General features: G+C 37.5%; 1 protein-coding gene across 1 annotated transcript; it reads left to right on the forward strand.

Moving 5' to 3' along the window:
• The first annotated feature begins 1,969 nt into the window (after positions 1–1,969).
• hormad1 (HORMA domain containing 1) lies at positions 1,970–9,711 on the forward strand. Its single transcript, XM_060869257.1, has 14 exons — positions 1,970–2,105; positions 2,443–2,506; positions 2,676–2,712; positions 2,827–2,847; positions 2,965–2,991; positions 3,170–3,237; positions 6,860–7,011; positions 7,231–7,388; positions 7,553–7,633; positions 8,121–8,172; positions 8,359–8,399; positions 8,868–8,948; positions 9,082–9,126; positions 9,334–9,711. Exons 1-14 carry the CDS (start codon positions 1,970–1,972, stop codon positions 9,421–9,423), a joined length of 1,053 nt encoding a protein of 350 aa, XP_060725240.1. The 3' UTR covers positions 9,424–9,711.
• Positions 9,712–17,337: the final 7,626 nt, after the last annotated feature.

Genomic DNA, 17,337 nt, shown 5'->3' on the forward strand with positions numbered 1-17,337 from the left:
CATAAAACATTATGGTTTTACATTATTCAAATTAGGTGGGTGTAACTGGCCAACTGGTGTATCTCTCCACCCAGCATCAATGCCTCTTACAACATTTGCTGTATCTACATAGCCAGCAGTATTGTGGACAACCTCTCCCACCCCTTTTATGGACCTTTCACCCTCCTGCCATCTGGCAGAAGGTACAAGAACATCTGTGCCAACATCACCATCAGACTCCACAACAGTTTCTTCCCTGAGGCAGTCAGAATACTCAACTCCCTGCTGCCTCCCAACACTCACCTAGACTAGTCAAAATCCTAACTCAGTATGACTCTTGAAACACAACTGTACATCTGCACTTTCTACACTGGACACTTTTATTATTTATGAGACTTTTTAGTTGCTAACTTAATATTACTGCTTCAATTAATACTGCTGCTATGCATAATAGTATACCAACACAACACGGTTCTAGTCGATATGCACTGTCCTGTGTATTTATTGTCCAATGTATTTCTTTTTCTGCATTAATCTCATGCTTTTTGTATTTGCACTTTATGTACTCATTTGTAGTGTGCTATTTTATTGCGATGTGTCTGTCCTGGAGAAATGACATGTTAGTCCAATGCGTACAAGCTCTATAGAGGAATGACAATAAAGCCCACTTACATATTAACTTTGAGTTAATTAACTATAGTTCAAATTAATACATTTAAAGAATAAATGTTTCATGCCCATTATGTTTTCCAAAACAAATTTGGGGTGGAATATAATTTGTTTTATAAGCTTTTGCAAAATTTTATTTAAAAAAAAATTAAAAATTAAAAAATCATTTACTCAAGCAGCTTTATAAATTGAGTATTAACTGTAACAGTATGTAGTTGAATAAAAAGGAATATACATTTAGTAGAGGTTAAAATTTGTTATAGAAATATAAACGAGGAAACGATTCGAATCATTTGCACGTACTAAACTATACGAGTCGAATCAATAAAAAGAATCATTTACGTTAACTACTGTTATTTTAAGAAGATTCACAGAATCGCTGTCGGTGTGTGTTACTGAGGCGCTTTGAACTGATTGAAATTTACAGCTAACACCAAAACACTAAAAATCCTAACATTAATTATTATATAAGGTGAGTTTATGGGTTAATTAACGTGCGTTTCTTGTAAATAGTCAGCGTTTTTTTCGTGGCATTCCTTTTGCTAACGTTACCTCGCTGACGCTAAATTATACCAAACAAACTAACTAACGTTAACTTAATCTCGTGTGTTCGATATAATCGATGTGGAAGGAATCCTTGTAGACTATAATCATAACCATTTAGCAGTGACACTTTTAGTTACAGTGTTTGTATCTAAATTAAGGTGATGCTAATGATGGCTAGCTCACGTTCTTCAACTGGCTTCACAGCAATTTCACAGTAAATTTCGCCACAAACAAAATTCAGTGGCGCGGCTTTTAGACACTTAGCGGTAGTAGCGATTCAAAGACTGAATTGGGGACTCAGTATCTTCTATAAGTCTCACTGTAGTCAGGGTTATGCTAATCTGGTGCTGGTTTAAGTGAATACCAGTTAAACTTACATATTTACCTTTATTTTATACATAACTGATCTTATGACTGGATTCCAGTCACCTTAAATAATTTTTTTTTGTGTAGGACACAAAAAGTTGGACACAGTGAAATCTGTAATGTTTTCTGTTTCAAACTCCCTCTTTTTAATATTTGAAATATGTTTTGTGATTAATCTTCATTTTTGCTTCCAACCCAAAGCTGTGTCTGTGAATTTATTTTGTTTGTCATTTAACTGACACAACTAAAGAGACCAAAGAATTTCAGTCATCTTTCTGCTCGTCATGGCCTGTGAACAACTCTTACGGACTCATCAGGTGAAGTTTACGGCAGACTCAGTTTTGTTAGAAAGCTCAATGCTTGTTCTTGACTTCCCAAAAATGTGTTTTTCTTTTAGGGGTCTTCACAGATGCTGCCACATGTAGTTGCCACAGAGCAGCAGTCATTGGTGGTTGTTAAGAAATTACTAGCTATCGCTGTCTCCAGCATCACTTACCTTCGAGGTCTTTTTCCAGAAAAAGCATATGGGAGTAAATACGTTGAGGGTAAGAGAACTACATTGAAACATTAGGATCTTAAATATTGTTTGAAATAATTGCTAATTTAAATAACTCGTCCATTTTCTGTAATCTAATTTTCTGCCAGTGCTCTGGTTGCATCTTAAGCTAAAATATTCATGCATGCTGTAATTACAGTAAATATCATTTCCATCAAGAGATGTCTTATCATATGGCCTGTTAACATGGATCTGTCCGTTCTTAGTTTATTTTTCACTGCTTGTTAGGATTTGCTCATTAGCAACGCTGACAGCTTTGATGATTTTATTCTGTATCATGACCACGAAATGTGACCTTTATGTTTTTACACCTCCACCTCCCTCAGAACAGAAAGTGATGATACTTCGAGAGGAGCGGACTTGCCCTGGTGCCAGTCAGATTGTTCAGTGGTCAGTATTTAGACATGCCAGCAACTGCAGTTGTTCACTAAATGAATGCTCTCACCTTGTTAACATGCTCTAGCAACATAAATTATCTTTTTTGACTAATAGTATTGTACTGAAATACCTTTTAATAAAAATGCCAGTGATTTTTTTTCTGATTCACTCACACATACAGGTTGCAGGGATGTTTTGATGCCATCCAGAAGAGATACGTAAGTCAGCTTCAAGTACTGGAAACTTTTCTGTTGAAACTGTGTGCACTGCATTGTTCTTTAACTACTTTATAAATACTGCAGATCCATTTAACAATGTTTGTCTTTTGACAGCTCCGAGTGATTTTATTATCCGTGAGTACATTTGGCAGAATAATTGTTCTAGAAATGTAACATTTTACTACAGTGATGTTCCATGTTAGTAAGTTCAATAATGTTTAGGATGTATTGTTTGTGTGTGTTTTTTTTTAGATGTATTCTGATCCTGAATACCCCGAGGTAGGCTTTTTTTTTTGCTTGATACTGAAAATGATGTAGCAGTATGATGCTACATGCCAGACAAGGTGAGATTTATATCTTTGGTAACAAAATTTTAAAGTAATGCTGAGGTCTAGGTGATGGTTTCCATCTGACGTCTTGCTTACCATGTTTGTAATAACCATATTTTATGTTGTAGAAAGTAACTGAATGCTACCAGTTCAGAATTCAGTACACTGAAAAGGGGCCTCGGCTGGATTTTGAAAGGTGATCATATACAAATACTCTAGTTTTGTGGTAGCTCAGTGGTTAAGGCGTTCGACTACTGATCAGAATGTCATTGGTTTGAATCCCAGGTCCACCAAGTTGCCACTGCAGGGCCCCTGTGCAAGGCCCTTAACCCTCAATTACTCAGGTGTATAAACTGAAATAAAAAAAATGTAAGTCACTCTGGATAAGGGGCTTTTTACACCTGGACACTTCATGCATTTTCTGTGATCAGATAGCTATCCAATCGTAAAAAGACCAGGGGTCTCATTTATAAAACTGTGCGTAGGATCCCTACTAAAAGTTTACGTACGCCCAAAAGCCAAAAATGGCGTACGCCAAAAAAAATTCAGATTTATAAAACCGTGCGTACACACTCCTCTAAGCAATGTTCCCTTTATAAATCACAGATCACCCACAGATGTGCGTACGTGAAATCCAGCCCTGTACACGCCCATTTTTAACCATAAATAGTCAATGCAAATCACTGCGCGGGCACGAGAGTGGAACTCGTTATAATGAGTTTCCTCTGCGCTCTGCGGGTTTAAAAATGGGGTGAGGAGTCAGCGTCTCAGGGGAGTAGCCACTGTCGCCTGCAGGTTATAATTATATTAAAAGCAACATTGTTATAATTATATTAAAAACAAAATTGTTACAGTTTCTACTTTTTAATATTGTTAAACTCACCAAGAAGCCAGCCATCAGGTACTGCATTTAGTCTGTTCCCTACACTGTTATGTGTCAAGCTAAAGGAATCATGTGTTGAACCATGCCAGCGTGCCACAATGTTTGTGAGGGTCATGTTGGAGTCACATATGATTTGCACATTAATAGAATGCACATGCTTTCTATTAACATAAGCAAATTCATTTTCAGATGTGAACTTATAGCAAAATGAGCGCAGTCACTTGCGCCGATTACATTTGGGAAACCAGACATTGCTGCAAATTGCATTTTAATTTCGGCCTGTTCTCGCGCAATGTAGGGGAACCTGATGTATTCGACTACCCATATTATTATATAAGTATACCATTCAAAACGACAGATATTATGGCACTCAGGGACGGCTGTGATATACCAGACCCATAGGGTGAGATGATAGATTCCAATAGAATTATTTCATATACAAAAAGGTCTTAGACACAAAGTTGAGGATTACTTATAGTTTTTTTTTATATAAATAATTTACCTGTCTGCCAATTCCCGCTGGAAACGGCCGGTTGCCAAGAACCCCAGAGTGGTGAGGACTTGTATTTGGACTGGGATGGCATGTACGCACGCTTTATAAATGAGACCCCAGGTCTAAATGCCCTCCGACGGATATAAATACGATCGTTCAAACCACTTCAGGAGGTGGTCTGGGACGGATGAAACTGGACAGGTGAATTTCAGATGAAACTGGACAGGTGTAATTGAATGTGGTTGTTCAAGCCACAAATAACAAATAACATGCTGTTTTTTGTAGCATAACCGTCGCAACAAGTTTTTTTTGTCTTCTTTTGATTGCATTCTGAAAACCGCATACACCAAAGCGTGTTCCATTTCAGTTACCCTGGAAATGAGGTAAAATATATTTGCGTTTTGGGCGGGAGTAGAAAGATCGGATTGATATCCGATTCGCCAAGACGCATTTATGTGGCCTAATGTAAACGGAACAAATCAGATATCAGATCAGAGAAAACACATGAAGTGACCAGGTGTAAAATGGCCCTTAGAGTGTCTGTTAAATGCTATAAATGTAAATGTAGACTTAAGGGAACTGTGTTATTAACGATGTTATTAAGGCATGGATGCTCTCATGTGGCAGGTGAAGTGAATAACGTTGATTATCTCGTTACAGTACCACCTGTCAAGGGGTGGGATATATCAGGCAGCAAGTGAACGGTCAGTTCTCCAAGTTGATGTGTTAGAAGTAGAAAAATAGTGAAGCATAAGGACATGCGACTTTGAAATTATGAAAGCTAGATGACTGGGTCAGAGCATCACTAAAATGGCAGGTCTAAAGTGGTCCAAGAAAGACAACCGGTGAACTGGCAACAGGGTCACAGGTGCTGAAGGCATATTGATGCATATAGGGACTGAAGGCTAGTCCATTTTTGATCCAGCAGAAGAGCTGCTGTGGCACAAATTGCTGAAAAAGTTAATGCTGGCTTCAAAAGAAAAATGTCAGACCACACAGTGCATCACAGCTAACTACACATTGGGCTGCGTAGCTGTGTAACAGGCTGAGCGGCCATTCTGACCCCTAATCATTTCCAAAAGCATTAGACCATCAGGACTGGATCATGGAGCAATCATTAAAATGATTTAACTTGATTTGAGGACTGATAAAATTTCTAGTAAAATATCTAGTATAATACTTTTATTAATTAAAATGATGTGCAGTTTTCCAGAGGAAGTTATACTGTTTGAAAAGCACAACATATTCCGTTTCCCAGACGCAAAGTGGAAAACCTGGGTTTGGATGAATGGTCTTATAGTGTGTTTGGATACACATTCATTCATTTGATGGTTTGTTCGTTCGTTCATTCATTCATTCATTCATTCATTCATTGTGACAATGTGTTTTGCTTTATACTGGTCAAAGTCTTTGTGTATCCTGAGCCTAGGAACTCTTTTGTGAATGGTAGAAAATGAAATACATTTTTAAACAAAATATTTGACCTGTTAATTCAGAGTTGAATGGGAAGTCAGTATATCACAGGGCACCATACACACACACACACACACACACAATACCAGTGCTGGTCCATTTACAAGCATGTTTTTTAAAGGTAGGAGAAAACCAGAGGTTTTTTTGGCACAGCTGATAATAAAAAAATGTTCCACTGGAATTACAAAAATAGCATTTAGAGAAGCTGAAATACTGGCAAAACACTAGTAAGTCAGAGCCATGATTTTTATAGAGAAGGAGTCAACTCTGAGTTAACAGGTCAAATATTTTGTTACATTATACTTGTCAGTTAAAGTTGACTCATTGGAATCCATCAAAAGCAAATCAGTGTTTTCTGGCTACAGTCCATGAAAGTCCATTTTGAATAGAATAATTGTACACTTATGACACTATAAAGAACCATTATTTTGGAAATATTTTGTCAGATGAATAACAAAAAACATAACGAAAGCTTGTTTTGACGAACAGAAATTCTTCAGAATCCTCGGTAAACATATAATAAATTTCCCCCAAAAACCTCTTTACAAAAGTTTTTTTTATGCAGAAATGTTAATAGATTTCATTATTTTTGAAGCATTATAGCATTTTACATGTCCCTAAGAATTTTGTATTGTATGTAGCACAATCAGTACAATGAAGAGAAATCTGCACTTGAATATGATGTCATCCATGGCATTATTTTTACCGTGAAAACGGATTTTTATGTAAAATACAATAGTATCATTATGAGATGAGTCATGCTGAAGGGGATGAGAGACTAACCCCACTTTTTGGTAATGTATTAATTTTAAGCAAAATTAATTGTCATCTCTCTGTCACAAAAATACTAAGCACAAAAATACTCGCCCATGTTATCACCTTAAATCCTGTCCCATATTTTTGAGTTGTTCATTAAAATAGAGCCTATGATCTTTTCTTGCTTGAAAATTTTGTGTCTAAAATCGTCAGCAAAAGCCAGAAGAATATGACTAAGGTGGACTGCAATGACATAAAGAAAGCAAGTATTCTGCTGGTGCGTAAACTGTACACGCTGATGCAAAACCTCGGCCCGCTCCCTGATAGTGTTTGCCTCAACATGAAGCTCTCCTACTATGATGATGGTAAATCACAGCTTGTACACTCGCTCATTCATGCAGTTATACTGAATATTCTGCAGCACAATGCATAAAATCATACACATCAAAATCTTCAGTTCCTGTTCACCTCAAACATCTCAAGACGTAAAAGTGTGATCTCTGTGACTCTGACCTCTTACTGACAAGACAGAGTGTTCTCTGCAGCACTTTTTCATGTATTATATCTATTTACATGCTTGACAGTGACTCCACAGGACTACCAGCCACCAGGCTTTAAAGAAGGAGAAAACAGCACACTCGTGTTTCAGAAAGAGCCGGTGAATCTGACCATGGGAGAGGTTGTTACGCCTTTTCACACCCTAAAAGTGGATGTCACCACTGAGAGAGAAAGACTGGAACAGGTGCATTTTAACTTTATGGACACATAGTTAAAAGTAGATTTTATTTTTGTTGTATTCCTAGTTAGACTACTTACTTTTCTAGTTCACATTATAGTCATATTAAGATTGCTGGATAATTTAGTTTACAATTAAAATGAAACTCTTTTTCCTGTGTACATTTGCAGGTAGATGATAACGAACCAATATGTGCCCGGGATAGATGGACTTTGAAAATAAATGGAGAAGAAATGGATTGTGTGTCAAAGGTTCAGCATGTAAGTACAGCTTTTTAAATGTAGTACTCAGATTTTGATTAAGGGGGGCACGGTGGCTTAGTGGTTAGCACGTTCGCCTCACACCTCCAGGGTCGGGGTTCGATTCCCGCCTCCGCCTTGTGTGTGTGGAGTTTGCATGTTCTCCCCGTGCCTCGGGGGTTTCCTCCGGTTACTCCGGTTTCCTCCCCCGGTCCAAAGACATGCATGGTAGGTTGATTGGCATCTCTGGAAAATTGTCCGTAGTGTGTGAGTGCGTGAGTGAATGAGAGTGTGTGTGCCCTGCGATGGGTTGGCACTCCGTCCAGGGTGTATCCTGCCTTTATGCCCGATGACGCCTGAGATAGGCACAGGCTCCCCGTGACCCGAGGTAGTTCGGATAAGCGGTAGAAAATGAGTGAGTGAGTGAGAGAGATTTTGATTAAGCTTTCCAATAAATCTAACTTGAAGAGTCACATTCATTGTATTTTTCTGTAAATAGGAAATCGTATCCAAAGAAAACGTTGTTATTGACACCGGAATTGAGAACTCAGGTAAGCTTTCATAGGCAGTTTAAGACAATCAACAATTTATAATTTAATTTCTTTTTAGTGTGTCCTACAGATGGGTACAGTGCATTCATCATAGTTTTGATATCATGTTTAGCATACTAGTATTCAAATAAACAAAACAATGATAAGAAATGTAAATTTCAATATTGTCTGTTTTTATGTTGACAGATCTGAGCAAAGAGGAGATGCTGGAAAATTCACAGTTTATGGTAACTCTGTCAGGAATACTGAATATATTAAAAACTGATCCTGGGTTAATTCTATAAGCCAGTGCTTTTTTCTCAGTGGCAGCATAATCCAGTTTAAACACAGGAACATGCTGTTCATGCCAGTGCACTGTACAGGACAAAAGTGTGGACAGATCGTATTAATCAGATTATAGATAGGTTTTTGCATTTGTATTATTATTTAGTAATAATAATAATAATAATAATAATAATAATAATAATATAATTGAATTATGCAGTGGCCAAATGTTAAACAGTTAATAACAGGAACATTGTTGTGTTTTATGTTGCTTAAGGCTGTGTAAGAAGAACTGGGCAATAATCATTCTAATCTAAATATTTTATTTTATTATCTACTGTAATTCATTTAGACCAAAACTGAGTGATGCATTTTATTAAAAAAATACAATTTGTACTGTATACTGTGCTTCAAGAGTGTTTGTCATACAGACAGACAGTCTTGTAAAGAAGACAGCGGCTCTCAATGTGGCTACCAGGAAAACAAGGAGCGGCCGAGTGATCAACTCTGCAGTAATTATTGAGATATTTCTATATCTTTATATTTTTATTCACGTAAAGAATAACTATGCTATTATATTAAAATAATGTTGTCCGGGGGATGTAAAGTGTTGATGGAAATGGTTTGTTTATTTTGGGATTCTAGGACAAGAAACATGGTACAGTGCCTCCAGCTTCAGAAAAGAAACCGGTAAGCTTAAAAACAGTGTAAACACAGCTCTGCTCTGGAAAACTGCAGACATACACATAATTCATAGAGCTGTATTGTGACACAAAAGTGAGAAGCATGTCCAAAGTCTAAAAGTATTTCAGTCTATAACATCTAAAGATTTTTTTCATTAATACTGTTGAATTTGAAAATTGTAGCACAGCGTTTAATGCCTGCTCTCTTTTGTAGGTTTCTCAGTTTCAGTTTCCGCTTAGTCAAGACCCTTTGCCTACTGCCCCAAAGAGGCGCAAGTTCAGTGTACCTAAAGAAAACCACTGACGCTTTGCTACAAAACATTGTAACGTTAGCAGGACAGCTAGAGCGTCTGAACACCCTGCATAATATATAATATCGTATTGTATAATAACATATAAAACAAAGCAGTAGTTTTGTTCCTTTTATCTTCATAGCTTGAATCCAAGATGTTAAACAGTCTGTTGCCATGAATTAATAGTAATTATTGGTACATGTGTTTCAGGAACAGTGTGTTTGTTAATACATGTGAAATAAGTCAAACCTGTTTTAGCGCATACAAAAAATTGTTGTTTTGTTTGTTGTTTATTTGATTTTTACCAACAACTGACCTATATTTAGCATTAGCATGTTTTATTTGAATTAAAATGCATATTTGTTTGTTTTAATATTAATATAGTATAAACTTTTGAAAATAAAAATGAAATATTTCTGTGAACAGACCAGCAAGTGTCAGTTGGTGCAATTTTAGGGTATGTACTAAACTCCATTGAGGATAGATAATACTAGTCCACTAGATGGCACCAATATCATTTTTCCAGAGGACTATAGCAAACATACATTGAGACATATACCTTATTAAAATACAAGGCCTTGTTTGTTTTATCATGACTCAGAGATGTGGATCATGTAGGTCATTTCCTTGCAGCACAGGAGTGGGTTTTACTGTAGCTAATGCACCGTTCAGCCACAATTTCCTTAGAGATAAGTGCACCAAAGACATTTAACCTACATACAGAGCTGTGGTAACTAGCTGGTAAAGCAAAACGACAATTGCATAAGATGCTATGTATGGATTAAACAGCTGGGTATATAAAACCATGCAGGACATCAAATGTCTTTTTTAAGTGCTAAGTATTGGATTGCACTGAATTATAGCCTAATTCACAAGTTTAACACTGTTTCACAGAGGGAATTGTATCAGATTGCAATATTATCTCCGCCCAATGGCCCTCCAAGGGGTTTACTTGGACTGAAAAAAAATAATGCGACACAAGAGCATGTTAAAACAGTAAAGATATGGAATATGTTGATGACATGCCAGTCTATGAATGCAAATTAAGATAAGTATGCCAAAGCAGTTCACACAGCTTTATCTGTTCATGGATAGTCCAGCTGTAAAATATATGCTTCCATACCACACCTTAAACTGTATCTTCTATAATAATTGTCCTTCTGTATGCTTCTGCTTGTTTAGACATGCCCAGCTGCACTACACCTGTCTGCCACTGATCAATACTACTGCAAATTAGTCACTTATACACACAAACCCATAGAGTGAGGGTGAGAGGTAGAGTTCATTAAATAATCCATAAACAGACATGCTGAAATACTGGGTTGTGATGCCCAGTTTGAATAGCCAGCTAAGAGAAAGATACGGTATTACTTGAGATTGATTATTATTGTGTATAATTAAAAAGCCTGTGTAAGATTCCTGCTTTAGCCAAATTCAGTACACATTGTTATGAATTAGGGGCAGTATGTGAGGAAATGCATGTAGATCATGAGACATTTATTTTATTTCTGTTCATGTGATAAAACCCCTAGCAGCACAAAATACCTTCAAAAAGAATGCAAAGCACAACCATTTTCTTTGGAAAACCTCAGAGAGCACTGGGGAATTCTGGATTCAGCTGAGAGCTCTCACTCAATTAAGTTACATCATGACAAATGTGAAATTTTAGGGGATACTTCATGAGCATACCAAAAGTCTAGCTGTTCATGCAAGACCTGTTTGGTGTGGCTGTTGAGCTTGAGACTAACACTCAGAGCTGTCAGGCTGATTAGAGACAGGGAGAGCCCTGAGCGTGTTCAGAGATCTGAGCTGCTGTCAGGCCGTGAGGGGGAGGCAGAGTGTTATTCCCCCTCAGGGCTTCTATGCTAGGAGAGCAAAAGGAGCTCTGGACATTTAGCAGGGGACCCTGATCCCCTGACCTTGCCAGAAGGGCAGCAAATGTTTTGCTGCTGATTAGTAATTCTTCAGTGCAGTAGCTTGCCTATCCCCTATCCCCTTAGCATGCTTCGATTGAAAAAGAGACCATGGGCTTTTCTTTGGTATCAGTGGATTGTGACTGATTTGTGTAAATAATAATGCAAGGGCAAAGGTCAGACTAAATGCCAATTCATTATTTTAAAGTAATATTCACTAGATGTTGTCATTTTTTTATATCATAATCTGGTCCGATAAGGTCAAAGAAATTACCTTATTTCATTCATTCATTTATCCATCCGTCCATTAATTAATTATTGAATTAATTTGTTCGTTCATTTGTTTGTTCAAAGAGTCTTTCAGTTACTCAGTCATTAAACATCTGGAACTTTCACACAAGTTCATCACAGGGCACCAGATGCACACACACACACACACACACACACTTATTCACACCTACAGGCATTCTGAAATAGCCAACCCGCCTGCAGTTATGTTGTTGGGTGGTACAAGGAAACTTTAGAATGCAGGGAAAACATGCACAGGAACTGCACAGACAGTAACCTAAGCTAAGATCAAATCGAATCCCTGACCAAGTCCTTTTTAAAAGAGGCAGAGTTGAACATATTTCAACCATACCTTACAGTATAACTGCATCAGGTTCCAATGAGAATTTGCATAGAAATTATTATTCCTAATAATCCAGATGTGCTATTTTTTTGCTAAGGAATCTTCGTTAGCTACAGTTGTCATATGCATAAATAACATTTATTCTAATACCTAGCTGCTCTGTTGTTTAAATTTGCTTTAGTTATCCTACAGGTATAAAGCTGTAAAGATACGAAAATATATTTTGTACTTCAATTCTTTTCCGATTTAAAGATACATTTAACTTCATTTAAAAATAGATGGTTATTTCTTCTGCATATGATTGGAAAATCCTGACAAAATGTAGTCAACTAAGACTGAAGACTGCAACAGGGAGTCATTCCTTCATAATATACTTGTAAACTTCAACATGCAATTGTACTCTTGCACAATGATAGCTTAATCTTATTATTAAGTTAGTTTTTTTATTTTTATAATAAAAAGATTATTTAGTTAGTGAAGAGGTATAGAATTTCAATCACAGTCTCCCAAAACCCCTGCAATGCTTCACTGTGGTGTACACAAAGGTGAGAGAGCACATTGAAAATCTGTATGTTTTATTATTTAATATTGCGAATAAAGAGACAGTTTTATAATTTTGAAATATTTAATACAAAGAAATGAAATGCTCAATATCTTGGAATATTTAATATTCAGCACTGGCTGTGATTTTCCCGTTCTACCACATCTCACAAGTGTTCTGTTCGATTCTGGTGACTGTCATTTTCATAAAACCAGTTTGAGATGACTTTTTCTTTGTGATATGCTGAATGAATTGTGGCCATGAAGGGATTCACATGGTCTGCAACAATATTCAAAAAGGTTTTGGCATTCAAACAATCAAAACAAATTGATTGGTATCAACAGGCCCAATGTGTGCAACAAAAACATTTCCCACACCATTACACCACCTCCACCAGCCCGCACTATTGACACAAGGCAGGTAAGATTTATAGATTCATGCTGTTGGTGCCAAATTCTCAGATTTCAAGCTATTTACAATTTGCTTCTGATTTCCGGTCCAGACACATTGCAAAATAATGCAAGTTAAAACTTACTCTTATTTAGTACAAAACGTAGCAAACTTAAGCATTAAACAGAAAAAAGATTATGCAAGATTATTAATTTGCTCAAGTAAAAAGTAATTTATAATATGTTTTAAGACATAATGTCTTAAAACACTGAAAAGATTGTATGCAGGTAAATATTGACTTATTACAATATATTGCACATACAGTATAAGGATAGTGATGATATCAGTACTCTACGTTACTTGTGGTCCAGTGTGAATGTAAGGGATAAATGATATAGTGCTGTGGAAGATAGAGTGGGTTGTGCTTGTGGTGGTGTTCTTGGAGTGAATTCTTAGAGTTCAACATTCTGAAGACCTGCAAGAAAAAGCTCTTCTGTCTGCTGTTGCCAGATCAGATACCGTCTGCTTGATGGTAGGAGCGAGATCAGTCCATGGCTCAGGTGGCTGGCATCTCTGATGATCCTCCGTGCTTTCCTCACACACTGCCTGGTGTAGATGTCCTGAGGGAAGAAGCTCATCTCAAACAATGTGTTGGGCTGTCTGCACCACTCTTTGTAGAGCTTTGTTGTTGAGGGCTGTGCTGTTCCCATACCAGGCAGTAATGCAGCCAGTCAGGATGCTCTCTATGGTGCAGATGTAGAATGATTTGACGATGTTGGGTTCATTCTCAACTTCCTCAGCTGTCTGAGGAGGAGGTGGTGCTGTGAGATTTCTTCACCACTGCCTCATTGTAAATGGACAATGTCTGGTCCTCAGTGCTGTTGTCCCTATCCAGTTGTGTCTTGTCGAGTGTGTACTCGCTGTCCTGCCTCCTAAAGTCCACTACAAGCTCCTTATTCTTGTTCTTGATATTGATAGAGAAAATTCAGACTCTGTTATTTGTTTGACTCAGGAGAAATCTTGATTTGTCATACCTAAATTTTGTCAGTCTTAGAGTGTGTCTGTGGTGACACAGGCCTCAGATTTCTGTTTTTGGTTGACAAAAATGACCCAATATGGATTTTCTGCTGTTGTAGCCCATCCTCCTCAAGGTTTCATGTGTTGTGCTTTCTGATTATCACAATTTTACAGAGTGGTTATCTAAGCTACTGTAGCCTGTCTGTCAGCTTGAACCAGTCTGGCCATTCTTCTCTGAACTCTCTCATGAAGAAGAGAGTTTCCATCCGCAGAACTGCTGCTCACTGAATGTTTTTTCAAGTGCACAGTTCTGAGTAAATTTTAAAGACTGTTGTCTTCACTGGAGATCATACCTTCCCTGGAGGAATACTCCACCCAATCTGGCACCAATAATCATAGCACAGTAAAAATCACTGGGATTTTTAATAATATATTTATATTTTTATTACTAATTACAAATTACTAATATTAAAAATCACTGAGATATTTAAGATATTAATATCTTTCTTCCAACATTCTGATGGTGATGTGAACATTAACCAAAGCTGCTGGCCCATATCTTCATGACTGCCATTTACATTGATAAATAATCAGGTAAAAAAAAAATTCTTTCCTAGCCTTCGATCACTGACCCTCATACTGAGTGCTCTGTGTGTATTAGTTTAAATTAGCTGTGCAGTACATGACCTTGGGCTCGATGCATATGCCATTACACAGAAAAGCATCAGTCCTGTCCCTTTGGATTGTGTATATCTGTGAATGACCTTGAACTACAGCCACAGGCTTGGCACTGACTAATTTTGGCCCTAGACCTCATATTGACAGGCTGAAATTGTTAATACAGGAGATGATATATTAGTATTGACTGCTGTATGAATGCTGCTACTGAAAAAAAAAGAGTTCAGAGGAAGCAGGAGCAAAACAAGTTTTTTACTTTTCTTAAACGTTCTGACCCATGATCAGCATTTTTTTACTACTATAAACCTATTCATGTCAAAAAATAATCATGATACTGTCATATACACCAATTTTCTCTAGGGTAAGTCAGTTATCCAGTTTACCACATTGTTTTTCTGCTGAAAATGAGACCCAATATTTGAAGAAACAAATAAGCACTTTATTAAATTCAATTAAATGAACAAATTAAAGATTTAAGGATCGTATTTATGGATTCGTATTTATCATATTTTGTGTTTTTGTTTAGTGTACTGTAACTAGTAACAAAGTTGAAGCAAATTTACAAGATTGTATACAGATCCTTATTTGAATTTCCAAGCAATCATTTCAGGTCTGGAAAACTCATTATTTGTTAATGCAATCATTAAATGCATTATTAAAACATCTCTTTTTGGGGATTGTAACTAAATTGTCTATCCTTTATATATCCCTATATTAAATGAAAAACTAAAAAAAATAAAGGAAAGCAGAGGATGCTATATGAAATGTGAAAATGTACCATTTTCTTGTTACTGACACACAGGATCTCTCCTGAGCTCAGGTTACTGTTTTTGTGGCATTTTGAAGGCCTGTGTTTCTGTGCGTTTCCTTCAGGGTCTCTGGTTTCCTTGCACTGTCAAAATAGGGCTGTTGGCTATATTAATTTACCTGTGTGTATGTGTGTCTATGTGTAAGTGCATACTGCCCTGCACTGGTGTCCCACCTGTGGTTAATGCACCTTATTCTTGAGAGTGAAAGGATAAAGTGGTTAAGCAAGATGAATGAATGAATGAATGTTTGTTGAGGTTAATTTTTTATTTAATATGTACAGGTTTATATGTTTGAATTTACAGTTAGTATCTTCTGGATGGAAATTTTTATCAATTGAGAAATTGATCCTTGAACAAGCATAGATAATTAAGTACAGTTAAAAAGAACATATGACAATAAGTCATTTTGATTTTCTGGAATGTATTGCTTGTGTTGAAAAATGATCTGGATTTTTGAATAAATCTGAATTTTTCTCAAGGAACAAAAACACTCAAATGGTAGAAACAACATTGACTTAATTAACTGCACATTTTAGTCAGTCTAAAGATTTATGTAAAGTAGAAGCTACGAAGCCCATCTATCTCTATCATAAACATCATCCTTATTTCTACATCTGAATGTCTTCCTGATCAGCACAACTGTTTTGGGATAACTATACATTTCTTGAGAGGACTAAATGCTCTTGAGTAGGCCTGCCCTTAATTAGCATATAGATTAGCATGAACTGCTCACATTAGGACGTACTAAAAAGCACAGTTTATATTAGCATGCATGTAGCTGTTCCAGAAACTTTTGTAGTGTGCGCACACACACAGACACACACACACACACACACACACAGAGCTGGAGGCGGAGAACACTTTCTCTCCCTCATTCCTTCTATCTCACAAGGCGGCTGACTTCTGGCCCGCAGGATGGGTTTTCATCTCAACGGGTTCGGGAGGGCGTCCGCTCCGCTCAGCTTCACACTACAGCGCACTGCCATTTCCATTTCCGCCCCAGGCAAAGTGCCATTTCCGGTAGCGGCACAGTTTCCTGGAGAGTACAGGACATAGATGGTTACGGAACTTTATAGAAAGTGGTTCAACTGTACCAGTCCCCCTGAAAAAAATCCCAGATTCTTAGATGCTTCATTTTGAACATATAATGTGGCACAAGAGTTTGGGCGTTTGGGATTTTGCCTCATGTCCACACATCTAAGTGACACCCGAGCTAATTTGTGCTGTATTTTAGTCCATGTCCTTGTCTATTTGCGTGCCTGGTTCTTGGCAAAAATCCAAGACCATACAGCACACCGCTGGCTAAATGTAGTAGAAAATTTGAAAATTTGCCAAATGGAAGACAGTGAATTGTAGGCCAGGTTACTGATCAGGCTACAACATACAATTATATGGTTGCCTATATGAGAAAGAAATAACTCAGAAGCCACTGCTTTGGTGTTGTGTGTGGAGGTAAAGAGAAAGATGTAACAGACATCTCAATCATTTTAGTAATGTTTCTCAGCAGTGGCCATAAGCAAGGGAAGAGCCTTTGTCCTGGCCTTACTTTCATTTCCAGCACTGCAGGAATTGTGATGGCCGTGCCTCCAGGCAAAAGAAGCACCTTAAGGAGGCCTACCTTTAAATCCACCATGCTGTGACTCCATCCATGACCCCTAGCTGGAGGGATCCCTCAGGCCAGATTTAAACGAGCTCCCTTAGGTCCTCCACTGTGCCTCTTCTACCCTCGCTGTACTTATCGCAGCCCCTTGGCCCATGCTTGCTGTCGCACATATTTGCATGATGACCAAAGAAGTGGCTAGAGAGTAAATGGTTCCACTTTAGGTAAATGCTGCATGGCTGTTTGTATATAGAGAGAGGGAATTGAAGACATTTGAATTAAATGTGACAGATGTTATGTCTGGCCAATGGAGTTCCATCTGGAGTGCACTGCAGCTACCATAGTA

Source organism: Tachysurus vachellii, chromosome 5 (assembly GCF_030014155.1).
Source record: "Tachysurus vachellii isolate PV-2020 chromosome 5, HZAU_Pvac_v1, whole genome shotgun sequence".
Lineage (NCBI taxonomy): Eukaryota > Metazoa > Chordata > Actinopteri > Siluriformes > Bagridae > Tachysurus > Tachysurus vachellii.